This window comes from Platichthys flesus, chromosome 7 (genome assembly GCF_949316205.1).
Source record: "Platichthys flesus chromosome 7, fPlaFle2.1, whole genome shotgun sequence".
Classification (NCBI taxonomy): Eukaryota; Metazoa; Chordata; class Actinopteri; order Pleuronectiformes; family Pleuronectidae; genus Platichthys; species Platichthys flesus.
This window is the reverse complement of record NC_084951.1, coordinates 3613655-3631830: the sequence shown is the minus strand read 5'-3', so window position 1 is coordinate 3631830 and position 18176 is coordinate 3613655. Positions and strand designations below refer to the sequence as shown.

The following is an 18176-nucleotide window of genomic DNA, read 5'->3' as shown; positions in this document are numbered from 1 at the left end:
CTGTCTGCTGGAGGACACAAGACTGTCCACCCATGGGTTTCCCTGGTCTCAATTTTCACTCTTTTTGTATGTCTGACTTTCTCCTCTCTCTTTCCTGTGGTGTCTCTCTTGTCTTCCTTCCCTCTGGCAGATGCGAGTGGTGAAAGCATTCCGTAGTTCGCAGTACGAGGGCCGGGAGAAACCGGAATCCCGCAACTCCATCCACAACTTCATGGCCCACCCCGAGTTCCTCATCAACGACCTCATCCACAACATTCCGCTGATCGACGACACTGACGTGGACGACGAATCAGAGCTCAGCAGATACCAGCACCTGCACCCGGCCCTCCGCAAGCCGCCGCCTCCTCCCACTCAGCCCCAGCCCCCAGCCCGAACCCACCCCACTCGCCCCTATCGCCAGTATAGCCTCCCGGTGACCCCATGCAACAGAAACAACAACAACAACAGCAGCAGCAGCAGCAGCAGCAGTTCAGTGGTCACCCACGGCAACAACAACAGCACCAATGAAGTTACTCCCAGCAGCCGCAGCCCCTATCACCACCACCACCAATACCACCATAACCATCATGGCAGGGACAGGCCGGTGAAACCCTTTGCCCCTCATCTGGCCCATCTCTACTGCATGGAGACCTCCTTATAACTTAGCTGAACGTGGGTCTGGGGGGAGAAGGGGAACTGAGTCTTAGGTAGGGGGAGGAGAGGAGAGCGAAATAGAGGGCTGAGGACTCACACAAGACATTTTCATCTCCCTTACAACAAGCTAACAGGAAGGCCTGAAGGACGAGGAAGGCACAGGAGGGAGTGGACAATGGCCTGAGACTTCTGCGCGCAACTCCCAGAGAAAATTGCGACTATCCCTCCCTTTGCCCTTGCTCCACGCCCTCTCACTCGGACCCCCTGACGCAACATCTCCCTCTCCGCCTTCGAACCCACTGGCCCCCCCATCTGTCAACCCCCCCAACCCCCCCGAAGAACCTGCCCACCTCACTCTGCCTGACCTCAAGCACACTCGTCACACATACGCACAGGTCTGCTCTCGCTGGGTTGTCCTGAGTGACAGTGGGCACGGTGGGAGGGAGGGGGGACGGACATCCCAAGACAAAATTACATCCCTCACCGCTTCAGTAGAACAGGGCCATGTGGCCATGGGAGCTGCCTCACTCTGTTTCTATTGGTGTTCATCAGTGTTGTTCTCATTGCCCATCTACCCACCCTCATTGCACCATTGTCACCACTGCCATCATTTATCTGCGGCCACTTTAAAATCACGACTTAAGTAAAAGGCTTTAAAGCCTGAACTAGACTTCAGTCATTTCCATCTTCTGATTCCTCAGCATAATGGTGCTCATTCATTTCTTTCTTTTTCATTGGTTTATTTATTTATTTACTTATTTCCTTTCACTCTCTTTCAGTGTGTGTGTATTGTCTTGTCTCTTCTGGGAGAAAAAATGATCAAAAACAGAAATGGCAAACAAAGATCCTGTTCTTTTAAACCTAATAGTATATAGAAAAGGAAGGGGATACGTATACTTACATATGTATATGTATGTATATATAATCAGAATGTGTGTGGGAAGCGACAACACAGAACTCTTCAGTTTCACCACTGTTCAGCCCAACCTGTCTGATCCTTGAACACCGCCCCATGAGTCCACATGACCTGTTATCTGTAACACTGTCCATCCTTCTCTGAGATGACACAGTGTGCGACCTCACATTGATTTCAATGTGTACATGTATACATACAGTAGCCCCATACAGCACTAAGTTTATTCACAGCCTCTTGCCATGTTGATAAAATGATGTGTGAGTATGGGTAACATCAGCGGACATCCTCTGAGGCCAGCCTGCAGGTGATGTCCTCTTCTCTCTTGCTGTTCCTCAGTCCGTGTTTTTCGTTTGCAACGCTCACTTGGTCTCGTCTGGTCTTTCGTCAGTGGGTGTGGGCATGTTTCAGCTTTTCTTGGACGAAAAAGCTGAATGCTTGTGAAGCATTAACCCTTTAAATGCCATCACACACACAATGCACAGGCGATGGCCCTTTAAGACTAACATGCACTCACTTGGAACTTGCTCCTGCTTATGTGCCATTGGGTCGTCTCCATCATGCACCACTGCCCTCTCCATGAGTGTTGTGGACAAAGAGATTGTTTCATTTGTTCTGTCATTTTCACAGACCAGGGGGAAACAAATCACTGTTTGATGCTGAAAGCGACCATTCATCAAGCCCATGTCTAACATCTGTGTTCAGTTTTGGCTTTAGGCCCAAAGCCCACTCAGCTCTATCAGGTACGACCAATGAGAGCTTATGTGTCATGTCTGCGCATCCTGAACTGTGCATTCCCCATCATCATGATGTACGATAAACTGATTGGGATACATAAGAAGGAGCAGTCCAACATTTTGGAAAATATGCTTTCTTTCTCTTTAGCTTAGAGTGAGATGAACAGATAGACTCTTGTGTCCATAAAGAATGAGCTAAGTGTCGCTGAGCATACAGGGGAAACAGCTAGCTTAACTCTTAAAAGTAAACAGAACCTCTAGAACTCTCAAATTAACATAGATGTATTATATATTTATTTATTTCATCTGTACAACAAAACAATGTAGCTGAGAAAATCCCAAATGCATCCAATTCAGTTTTAAAATCTAATTTTTTTCCTTCTTTAATTTTGGCTTTCATGAGGTAATAAAATCAACAAATCAAAGTGCGACTGTCGTGACAGTGGAGTAGCGTCAGTCAGCACATTCAGAAAACTGTCACCACTGCCAGATACTGACTGATTTGAAAAAATGAATAATATATCTTTTTAATTGAGGTGATGATGGATGCATTGGGATATGATTTTTTGGGCTTTTTGGGTATATAAGAAATAGTTTAAATGATTGTGTTACTTTGGGATGGAGCAAGGCCTCATGTCTCCAGTCTCACAATAGAAACAAACACGAGAGAGTCTTTTCATCCAACTGTTGGTAAGATGTTTGTAAGCCTATTTCCCACATGTGTCGAAGCTGTCCTGTGTGAAAGGTCATAACACCCTGCATGAGCCCCCCCCTCCCCCCCAAAACAGAAAAAAAACAAAGAAAAAAAAAACAATCACCGAACACATCTGGAAAGCCACCCATGTGACGCACAGTCCGCCGTCACCTCGCCGAGCTCCACGACATTCCATGTGACATAACATTCCAGACAACCACATCACATTCCAGACCGGGTGTGAGAGTGCCCGCCTGTATCCCATGTTGCACTAGGTGTGGGTGAACCGCTGACTTCATGTTGCCTCGGAACATGACTGCAATGCAAACCTGGACAACCTCCCCCCCATTCCCCTTCTCCCTCCTTCTCCCATCCCCCAAGCCAACCCCCCGTCAACTTCCCTGAGTTTATCGACCGGGGCCCCCCCCCCCCCACCAACACCACCAGAAACAGTTGAGGGCAGACGATATGCAACAGACTGCCTTATCAACAGTTGTTCCCAGCCATAGGATGATAGACGTGCTGTCTGACAGCGATGGTAACACATGAAAACACAGTGAGAGAACATGTCTGTCCTGCTAGATCTGTGTCAGGATGCACGCAGGGCTCTCTGGGAACACCCTTTCCTGTACAGAACTCTGTCTTGAATGCCCATCATCATCGTCGCCAGCCTGACCCGAGCTGTCGGAGTGGGCGGGTGGTGACATTGTATTGATCTGTCTGTTTTGAAGCATGCATTTGGTATCATTAATGTCACTCTTTATGTGTTGGTAAACCATTTAGGCTCCTGTCACTACTGTGTGCAATGATCTCTCCACATCTGATGTCTCTCTCTCTCTCACACACACACACACACACACACACACACACAAACGCACATACGCACACACACACATCCTGTCCAAGTCTGTCCTATTCTATTTCAGCACCTCTTAGCACAACTCTCTCAGTGCTTTCTGCAGGCTTACACAAAGAAAACACACAAACACATACATACACACACACTAAACAACAGGGGGATAATCTACAGTGGTGTAAATTTGACTGTCCAGTTCAAGCCATTTCTGTCCATCCGTCCAGCCACGTTACATCATGATGTTGTGAGACAGTTTCACAGAAGGCAAAACACAATGTGAAAAAGAATATATTATATTTATCAAAAATTATAAATTGTACAACAGCACCACTACTGTACAGATCGCCCAAATGTGCACATGTGCATCTTTGATTTACAGGTACTATGTTCCTGTTACACCTTTTTTTATTTTGGATGTTCCTTTCTTTTAATCCTATTCATTTTTGTAAAGAGAGGAACCCCAAAATGGAAGCGCTTGTATATTATGATTATTATGATTATTATTAATTTTCTCCACCAGTACTCCCACTGATGGAAAACGACAGTTGCACATTCTCCCGAGCATATTCTGAGGGCTGTGTTTTCTGTCCAGTGAACAGCCCCTGAAGTGTGCAGAGGTGCGGAGATGCTTTAGTCTCTTAAGACCAGAGAAGCCACTCTGTAAATAGAGAACAGGAGATACACTTGTACCTCATTATGATCTGAAGGACTGGACAAAGTGGGGACCAAGGGAGGATGGAGAACTGGAGGGGGACGTAGAGCTATAGACTGCAGAAGTGCAATGCCTCCCTGCATTGTTTAGGCTGCCCTTTTAGATCTGCTCCCAGTATTTACTGCCATGTTGCGATGGGAAGAAATGAAGGTTTTACATTATTCATTATACATACTGTTGTAAATATCGTGTATGGAATGGTCCCCACTTCTTGCACAATGTAGAGCTGTTCTGCCGACAGAAAATGCAGCCTTAACTGTGCTGAAATGACAAAAGACCAAAAAAAGTGATAAAAAAAAAGAAAAACAAACTAACAAAAACATAAAGACTATTGAATATATTAAAGAGTTACCTGCCTGTTATTTAAGCGAATAAATATCTATATATGAGAAAGAACACACCTGTATACTGTAGACTAAATCTGTACGGAAATCTAAGAGAATTTAATGGGAATTAAGTCCAACACCTTTTGTCTGTATGAAAGAAAAAATACATCAAAGTATTCTACAATAATAACTTTGACAAAGTTTGTGTGGTCCTGTGTTGTTTGTTCACAAAAATGACAAGACTTAAGCTGCTTTCAGACATGCGCTGGACTCCGGAGATCCTCTGGACTTTCTGTGGAGGCGCTGTAATGTTTAGTACACAAAAGCATGATCTCCACAGCAGAATGAATACTCTACATCCTGCCTCTGCCTGCTGCGCCACCTCTCACCTGAATCCTGAATGTGTTCACAACGGCTGCTTAATTGTGTGGGTGAAAGACAAACTCTGGAAAAAAACAATTCTGCAGATATCCTCTGGAGATCATGTTTAAAAATGGTTTTACAATTACAGGTAATTGGTAAATGGTTTTGTATTTATATAGCACTTTTCTAGTCTAGATGACCACTCAAAGCGCTTCACAGTACAGATTTACATTCACCCATTCACACACACACATTCATACAGTGCATCTATTCGCAGCACTTTGTTATTCTATTGGGGGCCATTCAGGGTTCAGCATCTTGCCCAAGGACACTTCAGCATGCAGATGGGTCAGACTGGGGATTGAAAAAAATATATTTCCCCATTATTAATAGAAATGTGAAGAACCTCCCATTCATCTGTAGTAAGATGTCCAGGGCTTTGTGTCAAAATCGTAATTGTTATTCAACATGTCTTTAATTCATTTAAATTCAGTTTAAACTAGTCTGGATGGTGTTGTAGATATCGTTGACACAAAGATTTGTTGTCACTCTCGGTTTGAACGCACCAATAGCAATGCTTATCTCAGAGAGGAGACAGCATCATCCGTGAGCTACACAAGGCACAGGATTGGCTGATTTACTGCCTCCATCTCAGGAGACGTATTTTAACAGACCAGTGAATAACCAAATTAGTTTTCAACTAGTTGTTGAAGGCCTAGATAAATCCCACCTCCTCCCCACATGCTAGAAGAGCAGAGACTCACTCTGTGGCTGGACTCCAGTCAGTTGCAGTGAGAGCATGGGCAGGTCTCTCTCTTGGAGACAGACGGGTTTGCCTACCAATGATTTCCTTCAATCCAAATGAATGTCCAATGTCAACAGTCCTGTGAGGGCATCAGACACCAGCTTTTTTCTTAGACAACTTTATTTTTTGATGGAAATTGTGACGTGACAAGGATTTCAAACGATGTGTGTTTCAGAAAAAAATTATCCACCCATCCTTAAGGGAGTTCAGCTATCATTAATTTTTTTATTTAAATCCCCAGTCCTCCAAGCGACATGTTACAATGTTACAGTATAGAGCAGGACAAGGCAGCTTCATCGAACGCAGTGTTACTGCATCTGACACATCAAAACATGTGCTGTTACAGTTCCCAGATACTCAACCAGAACATTATTGCCAGAATGGCTGACTGCTCTACAGCCCCATGAGTTGTGACAATCCCACGATTATCATTAAAATTGTATAGGGCTTGAGACACTGGGGTCCTCGTGTCAGTTCAGCCCACACATTTCCAATGGCTCGTCCTTCCCTGGACCTCAGTTAGTAGTTACTCACACGTGCGAACTGAGGCCACTGATATCATTCATTCATCCAAGAGTTTTGGTACATTGTGGTACAAACATGATCAAATTTGTCAGTAGTTCTGGTTGGGAACTGCAGTCACAAAGAATTGAGAGTTTATGGTCTTATAACAGACTATAAACATGACTTACACCTGTAACAAAACTCAAAAGAACCTTTAGATATTGAGAAGTTGCATTGTTCTTGGAACACGATTTGTTCTGGCAGACCAACTGAGGCTAATATAAAATAAAATGATAAATAAATAAACGCTGTAGTAATATTAATAATTGTGGTAGTATGTTGGTGTTGAAAAGGATCATGGGAGTAGTAGCTCACTGAACCACTCTATATTTCCACACAATGTGAAATACTAGTTATATTTATAAGGTTTATAAAGCCAGCTGCAAGTTTTTAATGATGTAGAGAATAAAACACACTTGCATGACTGTCAATCAAAATATCGTCTTCATACGGATAACAGAGGAATAATTTCAGATTGTTGAAATCTGATTTGATAAGACAATTTCACCAATTCATCTACACAAAGCATGTTGTAGAGGCTGTCAAAGGCACTTGTTTATTTGATATATATACACATCAAAGTTTGACTTTAATCTTGAATTTTCTACACAATTCTGCATTGTCAAATTAAAATGTTTCTTTTCTGACCCAAATACACTTCCATAGGTTGGAGACTTAGCTATTTACTGAGTTATTTACTTCAACCTGTTAAGTCTTTACCTTTTATAATGGTGGTACCAAGGCCTTGACTGTTGGGAGATGATGCAGAGCTCTATACGCAGCTCAAACTTCTGACCAGACAGATATACTGGAGGTGAACTCTGTGGTTGCTTCTCTAAACTCAACACCAACTTATTGTAGCAAAATGGACAAATCACTGTTACTGCTAAAAATGTTATCAAAGATTGAATTGTTTTTACACCAATAAAATTGGCTCAAGAGCTATTTCATACTGGAGATTAAACTCACAATAAAAATATTGGTTTTGTCTAGCCTTTGTAAGGTGGACAGGAGATTCCCATGTTCATTGATATCAGTTGACATGACCGAACTCAGTAGTTTACCATTTAATCAGTAGCTTTTAAGAGCAAGTGTGTAAGTTGCCCCGAATGGACAAACAAGCACTGGCTCTAAAGGTGTCTTGTTTCCCTCCCATGCCAAGCGTCTTCTTCACACTTTAAAAGACAGGTATTCACACCATAAGCCCACAAACTGAACGTTTAAGTAACACTATGGAATAATATCTGAATGACTCCATTTGCCAATCACTGTTGTTCAGAGGTTTGAGCCCATGTATCCAAGCCAAACATTTTTGAACACACTGCTGTCAATTAACCAATTCTGCATTTTTCGCAACAAGTTTTAGTTCTATTGCTGCTGTAGAGAATTCCCAAGTATAGGCGAAAACAAAACCAAGCTATTTAATAATGGTTGTAGGATGAGAGCATAGGCTGCTTTAGATGCTAAGGGCGTGTGTAGAGTATGAGGGAACTTACCAGCACTACTTTTATTTTTGACATATGAAATATATATGCTAACCAAACATTAATTTAGGGAACAAAGGATGAGGTAGATAGGAATAAGTCAAAGTTGTGTGGTTTAATAAAATAAGTATCTTCTAGTTTGCTTCAATGCATGTTAAAGGTTGCTGTATTATATAACCTCTCAAACATTAACAGTATCAGTTGTCTTATTTGAATAACTTTTGATCCGTAAACATAAATTTGCCTTTTGTGGCATTTTTACACGTTTACTTTAAAGTGAATTCTAAATCAAAATAAAAGTAACATTGAAACTTAGATAATTTTTGTCTGCCACACAAGTCAATAGAGAAATCCCCTCATAACTGGCTTGCTGACAGTCACAGATTTGACAGTATAGACAAGAAACTAAAGCCAGCAGCACTTCAAATTAAGACCGGAAACCAGCTGACTTCACGACAATCTAATTACCGATGAACTTATATTTATTCAACCTTTTCTAGACTTGAGTGTAAAAAAGACAGTTCGGGTGTAATGGGGTTAATGTCCAGGACTATTTCTTGGATGGTTGACAAAAGCTGTTAACAGAAATTACCCCTGGAGAAAGTGAAACCAGCAGAGGATCTCCCGCTGTGTTCACACATCAAGTCTGGAGTTTCTGCCAACTTTACCCTAGGGAATGGCTGGAGGATCCCACTGAGACTTTGGTGTTCATACATACAACCCTTTATAAAACCTATTACACAGTACACGTCTAAAAAAGGTTGAAAAACTTGATTATCTGGTTGGATTTAACAGATAAATGTCTGAGATACAGACTCAGTATTTGTTGAGCTCAACTAAAAGACTGCTGCCTACAACTTCAAGCTTGACAGACTATCAAGCAAATAAGTGACTTTTCCCTAAATTACTGTTTCTTTAAAGCTGAAACTAAAAAAACACTACAATGGTTACACATTTCAAGCCTAGTTGATCTGTGCTTTTTCCATGGTAACAATCTTTCCATGCTCCGCTGATATTTTCTGTTGTACCCGAAAGCATGTACTCGTCCTATATGCAATATTAGACAGTAGAGGAGATCTCTGAGAGTGCATACCTTGGCCAAGACTAATGTCGCATCTCACCATGTCAAAGCAATGTTACTCCTTCATTATGTAGACAGTGGCAGCCCACCATATTGACTTTTTTCCTGTCATGGTTTGAACCAAATATTCTTTACACTTCAGAAAAAACCTCTGTCCAACTAAAACATCTAAAAGCGCACATGACAATACCCTTTAGGACAACTGAAAATTGTCTACCAATGGGAATTGGAGATCGCTCAAATAATAGCTCACTTCCTGTAAGCAGCTGTAGCATTTAAAAAAATTATTAAAAAGCATCACAGCTATCAGCAAAGACCACTAAGCTTTATCTCAGGGCAAACCAAAAAAAAAAAAGATTGACCTATAACAATTCAGTTACAAAGAGAAGTTGGTGTATCTATTTGACAGTATTTCTGATTTTAACTGAACTAATTGACATTGATGAGGCTGTTGCAAACTATGTTATGGCAGCTTCTGGGCATACTTTCTCCTATTCATAGGAACGATAGGGTACAGGGAGGGAAGGTGTTAAGGCCAGTTCCAATTGCCTGCTGCAGACAGTAAGGACAATTGTTCTCACGAAACACCAAATCAGTATGATTTGGCAACAGCCCAAAACACTATGCTAAAGATCTTACGTTCTGAAAGTGTGAAAAATGGATGAAACTGTGGCAGGAAAAATTAGACATTGGTGGGCTGCCACACTATGGATCATTATTCAATAGCACACAACTGCAATAGCATCCAAGAGTGAGGCTTCCCACATGAAATCACTCATTTCAGGTCCAGCTTAAGGGATAGTAAAATGCCCTAAAATTCAAGTCTTAGAAGTAAACTTTGCTAGAGTAGAAACCGATACAATTGAAGTCAATGGTGAACTTGACTTCAGACGTAATAAAACAGTTAAACATAACATGCCTCCATACTGCTTTTGTGGTGTGTGATCAAGTGTCCGTAAGTCCCGCCATTTATATTCTACTCGAAATGGCGTCATGTACAGTGTATTAAGCTTTAAGTCCACCAGAAGTGGTTAAGCTAGCTGAAGATAGCACGTCTGACGGTCCGTGAATACACCCCGTAGGAAGATATCGGTAGATGTTTAGGCTTAAAATATTATGGGTAAATGACTGTTTCGAGTCAAATATTAATGTCGGGTCTTGCGGACACTTGAATGATACCACACCAGCAGTACAAAGGCATGTTATGTTTTTTTCAAAAACAAAAAATGACCTCAATTCTTTCACGAAGCCTAGGTTACCATTGCCTTCAACTTTATTGTATTCTGCTCTAACAAAGTTTACTTCAGAGACTTAGTTAATGAATGAATTCAAACATTTTCCATGAACTATCCCTTTAAGTGCTCTACAGACGATAACACAAATTTGAATGTGTCTGGCTAGTCCAAGAAGGCAACTGACCCCTGCTGTGAGGTAGTGGAAACACATGTCATCGAGGACTCACTTGACCCCCCCCCCCCCCCCCCCATTTAATTTTAATAGTAACCAAGTTAAAAATAATAAATAACTCTGTAATTTATTTGATTTGAAGTAATTGGGAAAAAACATGGGTAGCATAATATGGTTCATTGGGTACTGTCATGCTCTGTGCTTTGAACTTCCATCAAATGAGGTCTTGGCCATTGACAACCTTTGACAACCTTTACCATACTTGACCCAAAAGTTCAGGAAAAGTTAAGCCCTTTATCGGCAGAGAGCTTGCTGTTTAGAAAAAGAAGAAGAGAGGCATTAATATCAACAGTACAGAGCAAGACACAGTAGATATTTGTAACTCAAACTTAATGAAAATATGATTTATTTGTCCAACATTTCTCAAAGGTCATTGACTTCAAACAATATGTATTCAAAGATATATACAGATTTACACTTAATCACATTTAACCAAAATGGTCAATATCATCAGTTGATGTATGTATTGAATACATTCCAATATGTAAATATATACAAGATATGATTCTGAGATTAGCAAACTTCTGGTGGCATGGCTCCAAGTAATGGAGCAGATGCAGTCAGCCCTCCGACTGCACTGCCAAGACCTACATCTACTGATGTCGTGGAGTTTTGGGAGAGTGTAATCACTTATACCATTTGGTACCGATACTACCTTTAAAAAAATACCAGGCCACGTTGGCAGCAGCTTGTCCAGCCTCTTCGCCTTCCACCAGCAGAATCCACTTTAGCATAAAGAAAAATAGGTGGCGCTAAATGAAGGCATTCTTTTGTACAGTGGCGAAGGTTCACAAAGAGATACATTTAATCAAAACAATGAATTAACATATTTGTAAACACTTTAGCGCACTCCAATTTGTGTTCCAATTTGGCAGCTGATGCAGAATTAACTCTTTGTGGACCTTCACCGTCATCTTTACATTCTAGCGTTCAGGAAACTTTAAATTTTACTATTAGTCAAATGTTAACTTAAATCAAACCATTTCCTAAAACAAAACATTAACCAAAGGAAATAAGTAAAGTACTCAATATCCAGTAGCTCAGAAAAAGAACCGAATAAAAAATTAAGTACTAAGTTCGCTGCTGAACGCTTCAGGTCTGTGAAAAAAAATTCTTTTCTTGTCTGATCCTTACCATGGAGTCAAGCAGGCAAGGTGTTCAGAAAGCCACTCATCCCGAATGGTGGATCAACCATTACCTAGAAGAAACTGTCAACAAGGTTTAGCAGTAACGTGTACTTAATCCATCATCACACAGAAACACATGCACATTCAGCAGTTCTTATTTAAACTTAACTAACTCAACAGTGTGCATCCACCTTCAACAAGTTCAGTACACTGAGCCATATTAAGTTCAGTCTCATTATCTGAAAACAGAGATAAGTACTTGACCCTACATTTTGAGTGATGTGCTTGCACTCTCAGCACACTTGGTGCAGAACTCCACTGAGACGTGGTTCTTGTCCACATGCAGACACACGCCACCAGATGTCTCTTTCTCCTCCACTTTCACACGCTTCCTGGGTAAGGCGTAGTCATGGTCGTTTGAGTCAGGACCCTGGAAAAGGGAGGAAGATAATTTCATCCCATTCACACCGCTCAGCCTGGACAAGAGCTGGGCTAACATGCTCTCATTGGCCAGCACAGCTCTCAGGTACCTGGTCTCATCTTCCAATTCTTCCACTCTCTTGGTCAGCTGACAATTTTCCTTTTTGAGCATGTTGTTTTCTGTTGATAGGACGCCAACTTTCTTCTCCAGGCTGTTGACATATTCTTTCTTCTTGAGACGGTTCAATCTGGCAGCAATAGCATTTTTGTTGATCGCGTCGTTTGACTGGTTCTGTCTGTTCATGTTCTTCAAGTCTGATGCCATTCTCTCCGGAGACGAGGCAGTTGAGGCTTCGAACCCGGAATCTCGATCCTTCACACAGTACACTCCGAGATCACCCAACTCCATATCGAAGAGTGGGGACCCAGCATCTCTTTCAAGTGTCCACTTCAATTCTTCAATTCCAAACAGGTCGTCTAGCTCTACTCCATCTGTGTCAATATCTTCAGCTAGGAAGTCCTCCGAGGGATGTGGGAGATCCTCTACAGTTTCAACTGCATCCACCACTTCAACTTCAAGAGTCTCTGTCTTATTGATAGCACGGCCTCTTCTTCTGGTGATCATTATGGCTTGACAGTGGGACTTTAGAGATGCTGCCCAGATGGTATCTAACTGTGAAGACAAAGAAAGTCAGATGGAGAAGATGAGGAGATGGACCTTAAGGGAGTGGCAGTAAACTGATACATTTATCAAGGAACATTTTATTTTAATCGTAACTGCTTTACCACACTTTAACTGAAAGAATTTGAAACTAATACTTCAGTTTTTTGTACATTTGACCCGCAAGTAGTTTTAAGTTCTCCTTTACTTGCAGTCTCTGATTTTAAAAATGATGAATTTTTCTGTGCATGTCCTTTGAGCCATTTTACAGCCTATAGTTTAAAATATGCATCTGGGTAAATACATTACTCACCGTAACATTAACAGTTTAGCAATTAAGTTAGCGTGACTTACGGGCACCCACTGCAATTAGTAAAGCTTGCTGATATTCAGTGAAAACTATATCAAACATTTAAGTTATTCAAATGTTATGGTTACTTAATATAAACCTTGTTGTCTATTTACATAGATTGCCCCTGACAATCCATTTTCTCAAAGTTGCGCTGACATGGATGTGGGTTAGCTAAACGTATCTCCAACGTTGTGCCTTATTACGTAAGTTAGGCCAGATAGCGTTAGCACTGACACTACTACTACACTTACAAAGAACGCACTATAACACACACCTTTACATATATTCTTTGCTAAACATATATTATCACTGTTAGTGTATTAGCTGGAAATGAACTTCATTCTCCCAATCAGTTCTTTACAGGATTATTTGTGCCAATTAAGAGCTCTTACGTTAGCTTCAGCTTGCTAACAAGGCCTTGGTCGTTTCGCGCCCTGCACACGTTAGCTGAATGAGGCGAACAGGAATATAGATAAACGTTTCCAATGAATGTTCATCAACGTTTAAACAGAATTCAACCGCTACATTTACAGCAACTGCATAGAACTATAGCCACGAGGCGCCATCTTTAACCGACTGAGCGCGAACATGACGCAGGCTATTTTAACAAACGACTTACCTTACGACTCGTTAAATAAACAACAACAATCAGCGACAGGGGAAAAGATCCTCCGAGGAGCGTCACTGGATGCGAAGAAAAGCTTTCACAGCATGAAAATAAAACTACGCAAGGATTGGAGACCGACGTCAACCTGGACTCACGCTCCTTCTTCTTTCTTCAGTTTTTCTTGTTTGTAAAGTTTTGGTCGGTTAATAACCTATTGATGCAATACCGCCACCTGCTGGACTGGAGAGTGGATTGATTCCTGTTTTTAAATAATTTCCTTTAGTTGAAATTTCCAAATTACGGAGAAGTTTAAAGTAAAGTAGATAAACATAAAAGTTAAAGTAATGCCTTAAGATCACCAAACACAAACAGGGCTCATTACAAATGTGCAGACACATGGGTAGAAGAGGGAGGAAATAGGACTTTCTTCAAGTCTTATCTCTCTTCAGCATACTTCCTGCATTAAACGCTTCAAGCTCTTCAGATTCTCTCTACCTAATACTTTTTTTTATACCAAAATGTAATTTGTGTCCGCTTGCATATTATATTCAGAACATGTACAAATTATATTATATGATATATTATTTTAACTTATTTATGTACTATCTCTATATACTAATGCACAAATACAGTCTACATATATATATCCTGTGCCACTGTACTTTACTCAAGCACATTTTATACAATATTACTATGGTGAAAGGTGTACACTATGTATGTATTCTGTATTTTCATTTCTTATTTTAATTCTGCCTTTATTCTCTTGTCTTCCTCATTCTGACTATTTCCTTCTGTAACGGCATGGGATTAATACAGTTTTCTCTCATCTTAATATTGACAAAAACCAGCAGGATGCTTCCCTAAAATATGGCATATACTGGTCTATTACTAACATCATGACAGGCACCATCCTTCACCGCTTCTTTCAATACCGACTCTGTACTGAATGGAATGCAACTGTATTCCTCTCATCTTCTCATGCCAGTGCTGTTGCCACTCTTTAGTAATTACTCTCCAAACAACGATCTTGAGGGAATTCTTATAAATATTGTCGGCAAGTTTGTCCAATCCTCCATTATTGCACAGACACACAACTCATACCTTAAGTGGACACAAACGCATGTGCTTTTATTCAGCTCCACTAACCCTGCAGAGAGAAACACAATCATATTCCTTCAGGGGAGAAAGTTTTTATTGAACGCAAGTGCAAAACAGAAGAACCACTTTCCAACTCTATCACACTTTGTTTCATTACCATATAGGATGTTTTGAATTTCTGCTTGAGTTCTACTTTAGTCTTTATTGAAAATATTGTAAACACAGAAGATAACATGGGGGATTTTATAAATGCTTGACATTAACAACTTCGGCTGCAACTCAGTTATTTTGAACAGCTATTAATCTCCTAATGAATTATCTTTTCTTTAACGAATTTTGTGTGTAAACCTTTGGAAATTTGAAAATCATATACGTTTTTTGGTTAGATTAACTAACTGAAGGCCTGTGGGAACTACTAGACATTTTTAAATATTACTTGAGATAATTTTTATTTAATAGTAATGAAAACAACCAGTATTTGCAGTCACAAATGATAAAACAGAGAAAAGCAGTAACTCTTCACGTGAGAAGTTGGAACCTGTGAATATTTGCTTTGTTTTGTCCAAAAACAACTCTAGAGTTAACGTTCACGTATTTTGAACATTTAGAGTCAAAATAACAGAGAGTTCAGATTCAGTGAAGTGCCAGCATCCGAAAGCCTAGATTTCACGGTACTGCAATTCAAAACAGCTGCAGTCCAGATTTCAGCCTGTTGACATCACTGTGGTTCCAAAGAGGACCATCCGCTGTCCTCACTGCAGCAGACACTCCCGGGGCACTGTGAGCGGTGTTACTCTCCAGTTCCACCGGCTGGTCAAACACAGTCATGGTTGAGTAGTTTTCCAACATCAGGCAGGAGGGGTCATCTGACTGTCCAGGAATTTTGCCCAGAGGATAGTTCTTCCACAAAACTTTATCGGCACACAGCTGCCACGGAGAACCTCTGAGCAGCTTCGCTCTTTCGGCCAAAGCATTGGCTGATTTGTTCTCCTGGGAGGCTTCACTCCGCTCCGGGGCAGCCCTGGAGCGCCAGGGGTGGCTGTGAAGCCTTGAATGCTGCAGCTTCTCGTGCAGACTCTCCAGTGTGTATATGGGCTGTCGTTTCTGCTCCGGAGAAGGGTCGTAGTTTGAGTGTGCGGTCTGTGTGTAGATGGAGCAGAGCTGGAGCAGCTTCTGTCTGGTTTCCCGGGGGAGAGGATGCTCCATGTCATCCAGTATTACCTGGAGCAGGTGAGGCGTGCTGACACAGGGGGCATCCAGACAAGCTGAGAGAACCTGCTGCCACCTCAGCTGGATACGTTGCACAAAAATCCTGTCCTTGATTCTGGCCTTCCTCTGGCCCTTTGTTTCAAAATGGTATTCAAACTTGTTGTTGTTACAGAGGATGACTTCAGAAATCCAAGCTGAGAGGTAGAAAGCCCTATGATCATTCCACTCTTTCATGAGCAGCTTCAGCTCAACAAACAGCTTCTCCAGGAGTAAGTGAATGAAGGCTGGTGAGTTGAGCATCTTCAGGAGGGGCAGCCAAAAGCGCAGGAGGGCTCGAGGGAGTTTGGGTTCAGTGGAACTGGCATTTGCAGAAGGGTCGCAGCCTAATGTTTCCAGCTGTTCAACAGTGGGAACCAGGAATCCATCTTCTAGCAGCACGTCGATCAGCAAATCATGCGACTCCACAGCAAACTGCTGGATCTCACCTAGTAACCAGCTCATGTCTGCAAAGGGTGCTGGCCACAGGCTCTTCTCTGTGTCTTCAGGATGCCCATTAATAGCCTGGTACTGCTCCTTTTCATAAGAGATCAGCAGGTCTCTTGCTTTCATGTAGGCTTCTTTGTCTTTCTGCCTTGCGATGAGATCATCCTCCTGGCGTCTCAGGTCCATCTCCTCATCTTCTCCATCTGACTGCGAGTCCCAGTCCTCACCAGCACCTCCTCCCAGCTGCCTGGACCAGTACTCGTGCTGGAGCCACTCCAGCACCACGCCACACCCCTTCCTGCACCATTTCAAAGTGGGGAGCTTGCGATGTGTGAAATCGTGTCTCAGGTTTACCACCCATTCTGGGATGTTCAGGTTCCCCGCCAGACGTCTCAGTGGCCGGGCAGTTTTTCCCTGCTGCCTCTCGGTGATCAAATTGACGAATCGCACCAGAGCTGCTCCGTAGAGGAGGACCAGATCATCTCCGTCCAGCTTTCCAGACCGGTCCAGCACCTGACACCTCACCAGGTCCGCCGTGCAGTCTACCGCCACAGGGCAGCTGCTAGCGTACCTGGACCTCCAGGCAGAGATCCTGTGCAGCGCATACCTCTGTAAGGAGGAGTCCTTGGAGTACAGGTACTCCAGCACCTGGTCCCACTCCGCTTTGTTGACCCATGCTACCACATGGCGCCGTTTCTCCGAGCTCCTCTTCTTCATGTTAACAGCAGAAGCAGCGTAGACTTACGTTGGGAGCATAAACACGTAGAAAGAGTAGCTCTCTTCGGTCCCTCACACAAACTGCGCTTTGAAACTGTCTGAATATCGACAGATACAGTTCAACCTGGTAGCGACAGTAACACAACCGGAAGGTTTATTTTTCTTCTGGTGTTTATTGGGGATTGGCTAAACAGATTATAGGCGCAGTACCTCCACCTTCTGGCCTGGAGTGTGGAACAGTACCTTGGAAGCGAACAAACAAACCAAACTAATATAAAATAAATATATTTTCTTAAGTCCCGTTTCCCTTAAATATTGACTTAGTATATGATGATTCATCTTTGATGTCCTTACTTTTTGTGATATTTGGCTTTTCGCCTTTAATCAGATCCTGACATTAAGCCCTCCCCGAAATTACACTTCTTCTCTTCCTTTTTACCGCGGCTGGAATCCATTGTTAAGGCGCTATACCGCCATCTATAGTGTCGGTAATTTAACTGGTCCCTTTTTTCTTTAGTATTTAAACATAAATAAAACACATATAAAACACTCGCAGAGAGCAGACAGACATTGAAAATACATAACAAACAAGCATATGAGAGGGAAATATTAAAAGTTCACTTTGATGCTTTCTTTGCTGAAATCCTCTCAAAAACATTTAAATCAGTATTTAGAAGTCTATGTACTATTGATTGTATGAAAACATTGACAATACCAGACCTGTCAAAACTTGGTGTTGTATCTGAAATAATAATTATATTTACTGCCTTATTATTGTATTAATATCTCTCCTCTCCATCCTGTTTATTCTTTTCTTTCACCAGTTCTTAGTTGTGCTCGTCATGTCTATTAATCTTAAGTTTGATT

At 41.8% G+C, this 18176-nt stretch overlaps 3 protein-coding genes across 6 annotated transcripts in view; 1 reads left to right on the top strand and 2 right to left on the bottom strand.

Moving 5' to 3' along the window:
* Positions 1–6331, top strand: part of atp2b3b (ATPase plasma membrane Ca2+ transporting 3b) — a 51264-nt gene extending 44933 nt beyond the window's left edge. For 2 of the 3 annotated variants that reach the window (XM_062391469.1, XM_062391472.1), the window contains one exon: positions 131–6331. In XM_062391469.1, coding sequence (XP_062247453.1) covers positions 131–640 — 510 coding nt within the window. In that variant the 3' untranslated portion in view covers positions 641–6331. The remainder of the gene's footprint in view (positions 1–130) is intronic. The other variant, XM_062391470.1, reaches the window with a different exon arrangement.
* A 4633-nt stretch (positions 6332–10964) lies between these two features.
* On the bottom strand, positions 10965–14000 carry crebzf (CREB/ATF bZIP transcription factor). 2 transcript variants are annotated; one of them, XM_062391473.1, is made up of 4 exons: positions 13815–14000; positions 12032–12855; positions 11770–11843; positions 10965–11360 (listed from the first exon to the last, which is right to left on the bottom strand). In XM_062391473.1, the coding sequence occupies exons 2-3, from the start codon at positions 12805–12807 to the stop codon at positions 11834–11836; spliced, it is 786 nt and encodes a 261-aa protein (XP_062247457.1). In that variant the 5' UTR covers positions 12808–12855; positions 13815–14000; the 3' UTR covers positions 10965–11360; positions 11770–11833. The 2 variants fall into 2 exon arrangements, with proteins under 2 accessions (XP_062247457.1, XP_062247458.1); XM_062391474.1 differs by having other exon boundaries at positions 11770–12855.
* Positions 14001–14976: 976 nt separating this feature from the next.
* On the bottom strand, positions 14977–17466 carry las1l (LAS1 like ribosome biogenesis factor). Its single transcript, XM_062392543.1, has one exon. The coding sequence runs from the start codon at positions 17307–17309 to the stop codon at positions 15582–15584; it is 1728 nt and encodes a 575-aa protein (XP_062248527.1). The 5' UTR covers positions 17310–17466; the 3' UTR covers positions 14977–15581.
* Positions 17467–18176: the final 710 nt, after the last annotated feature.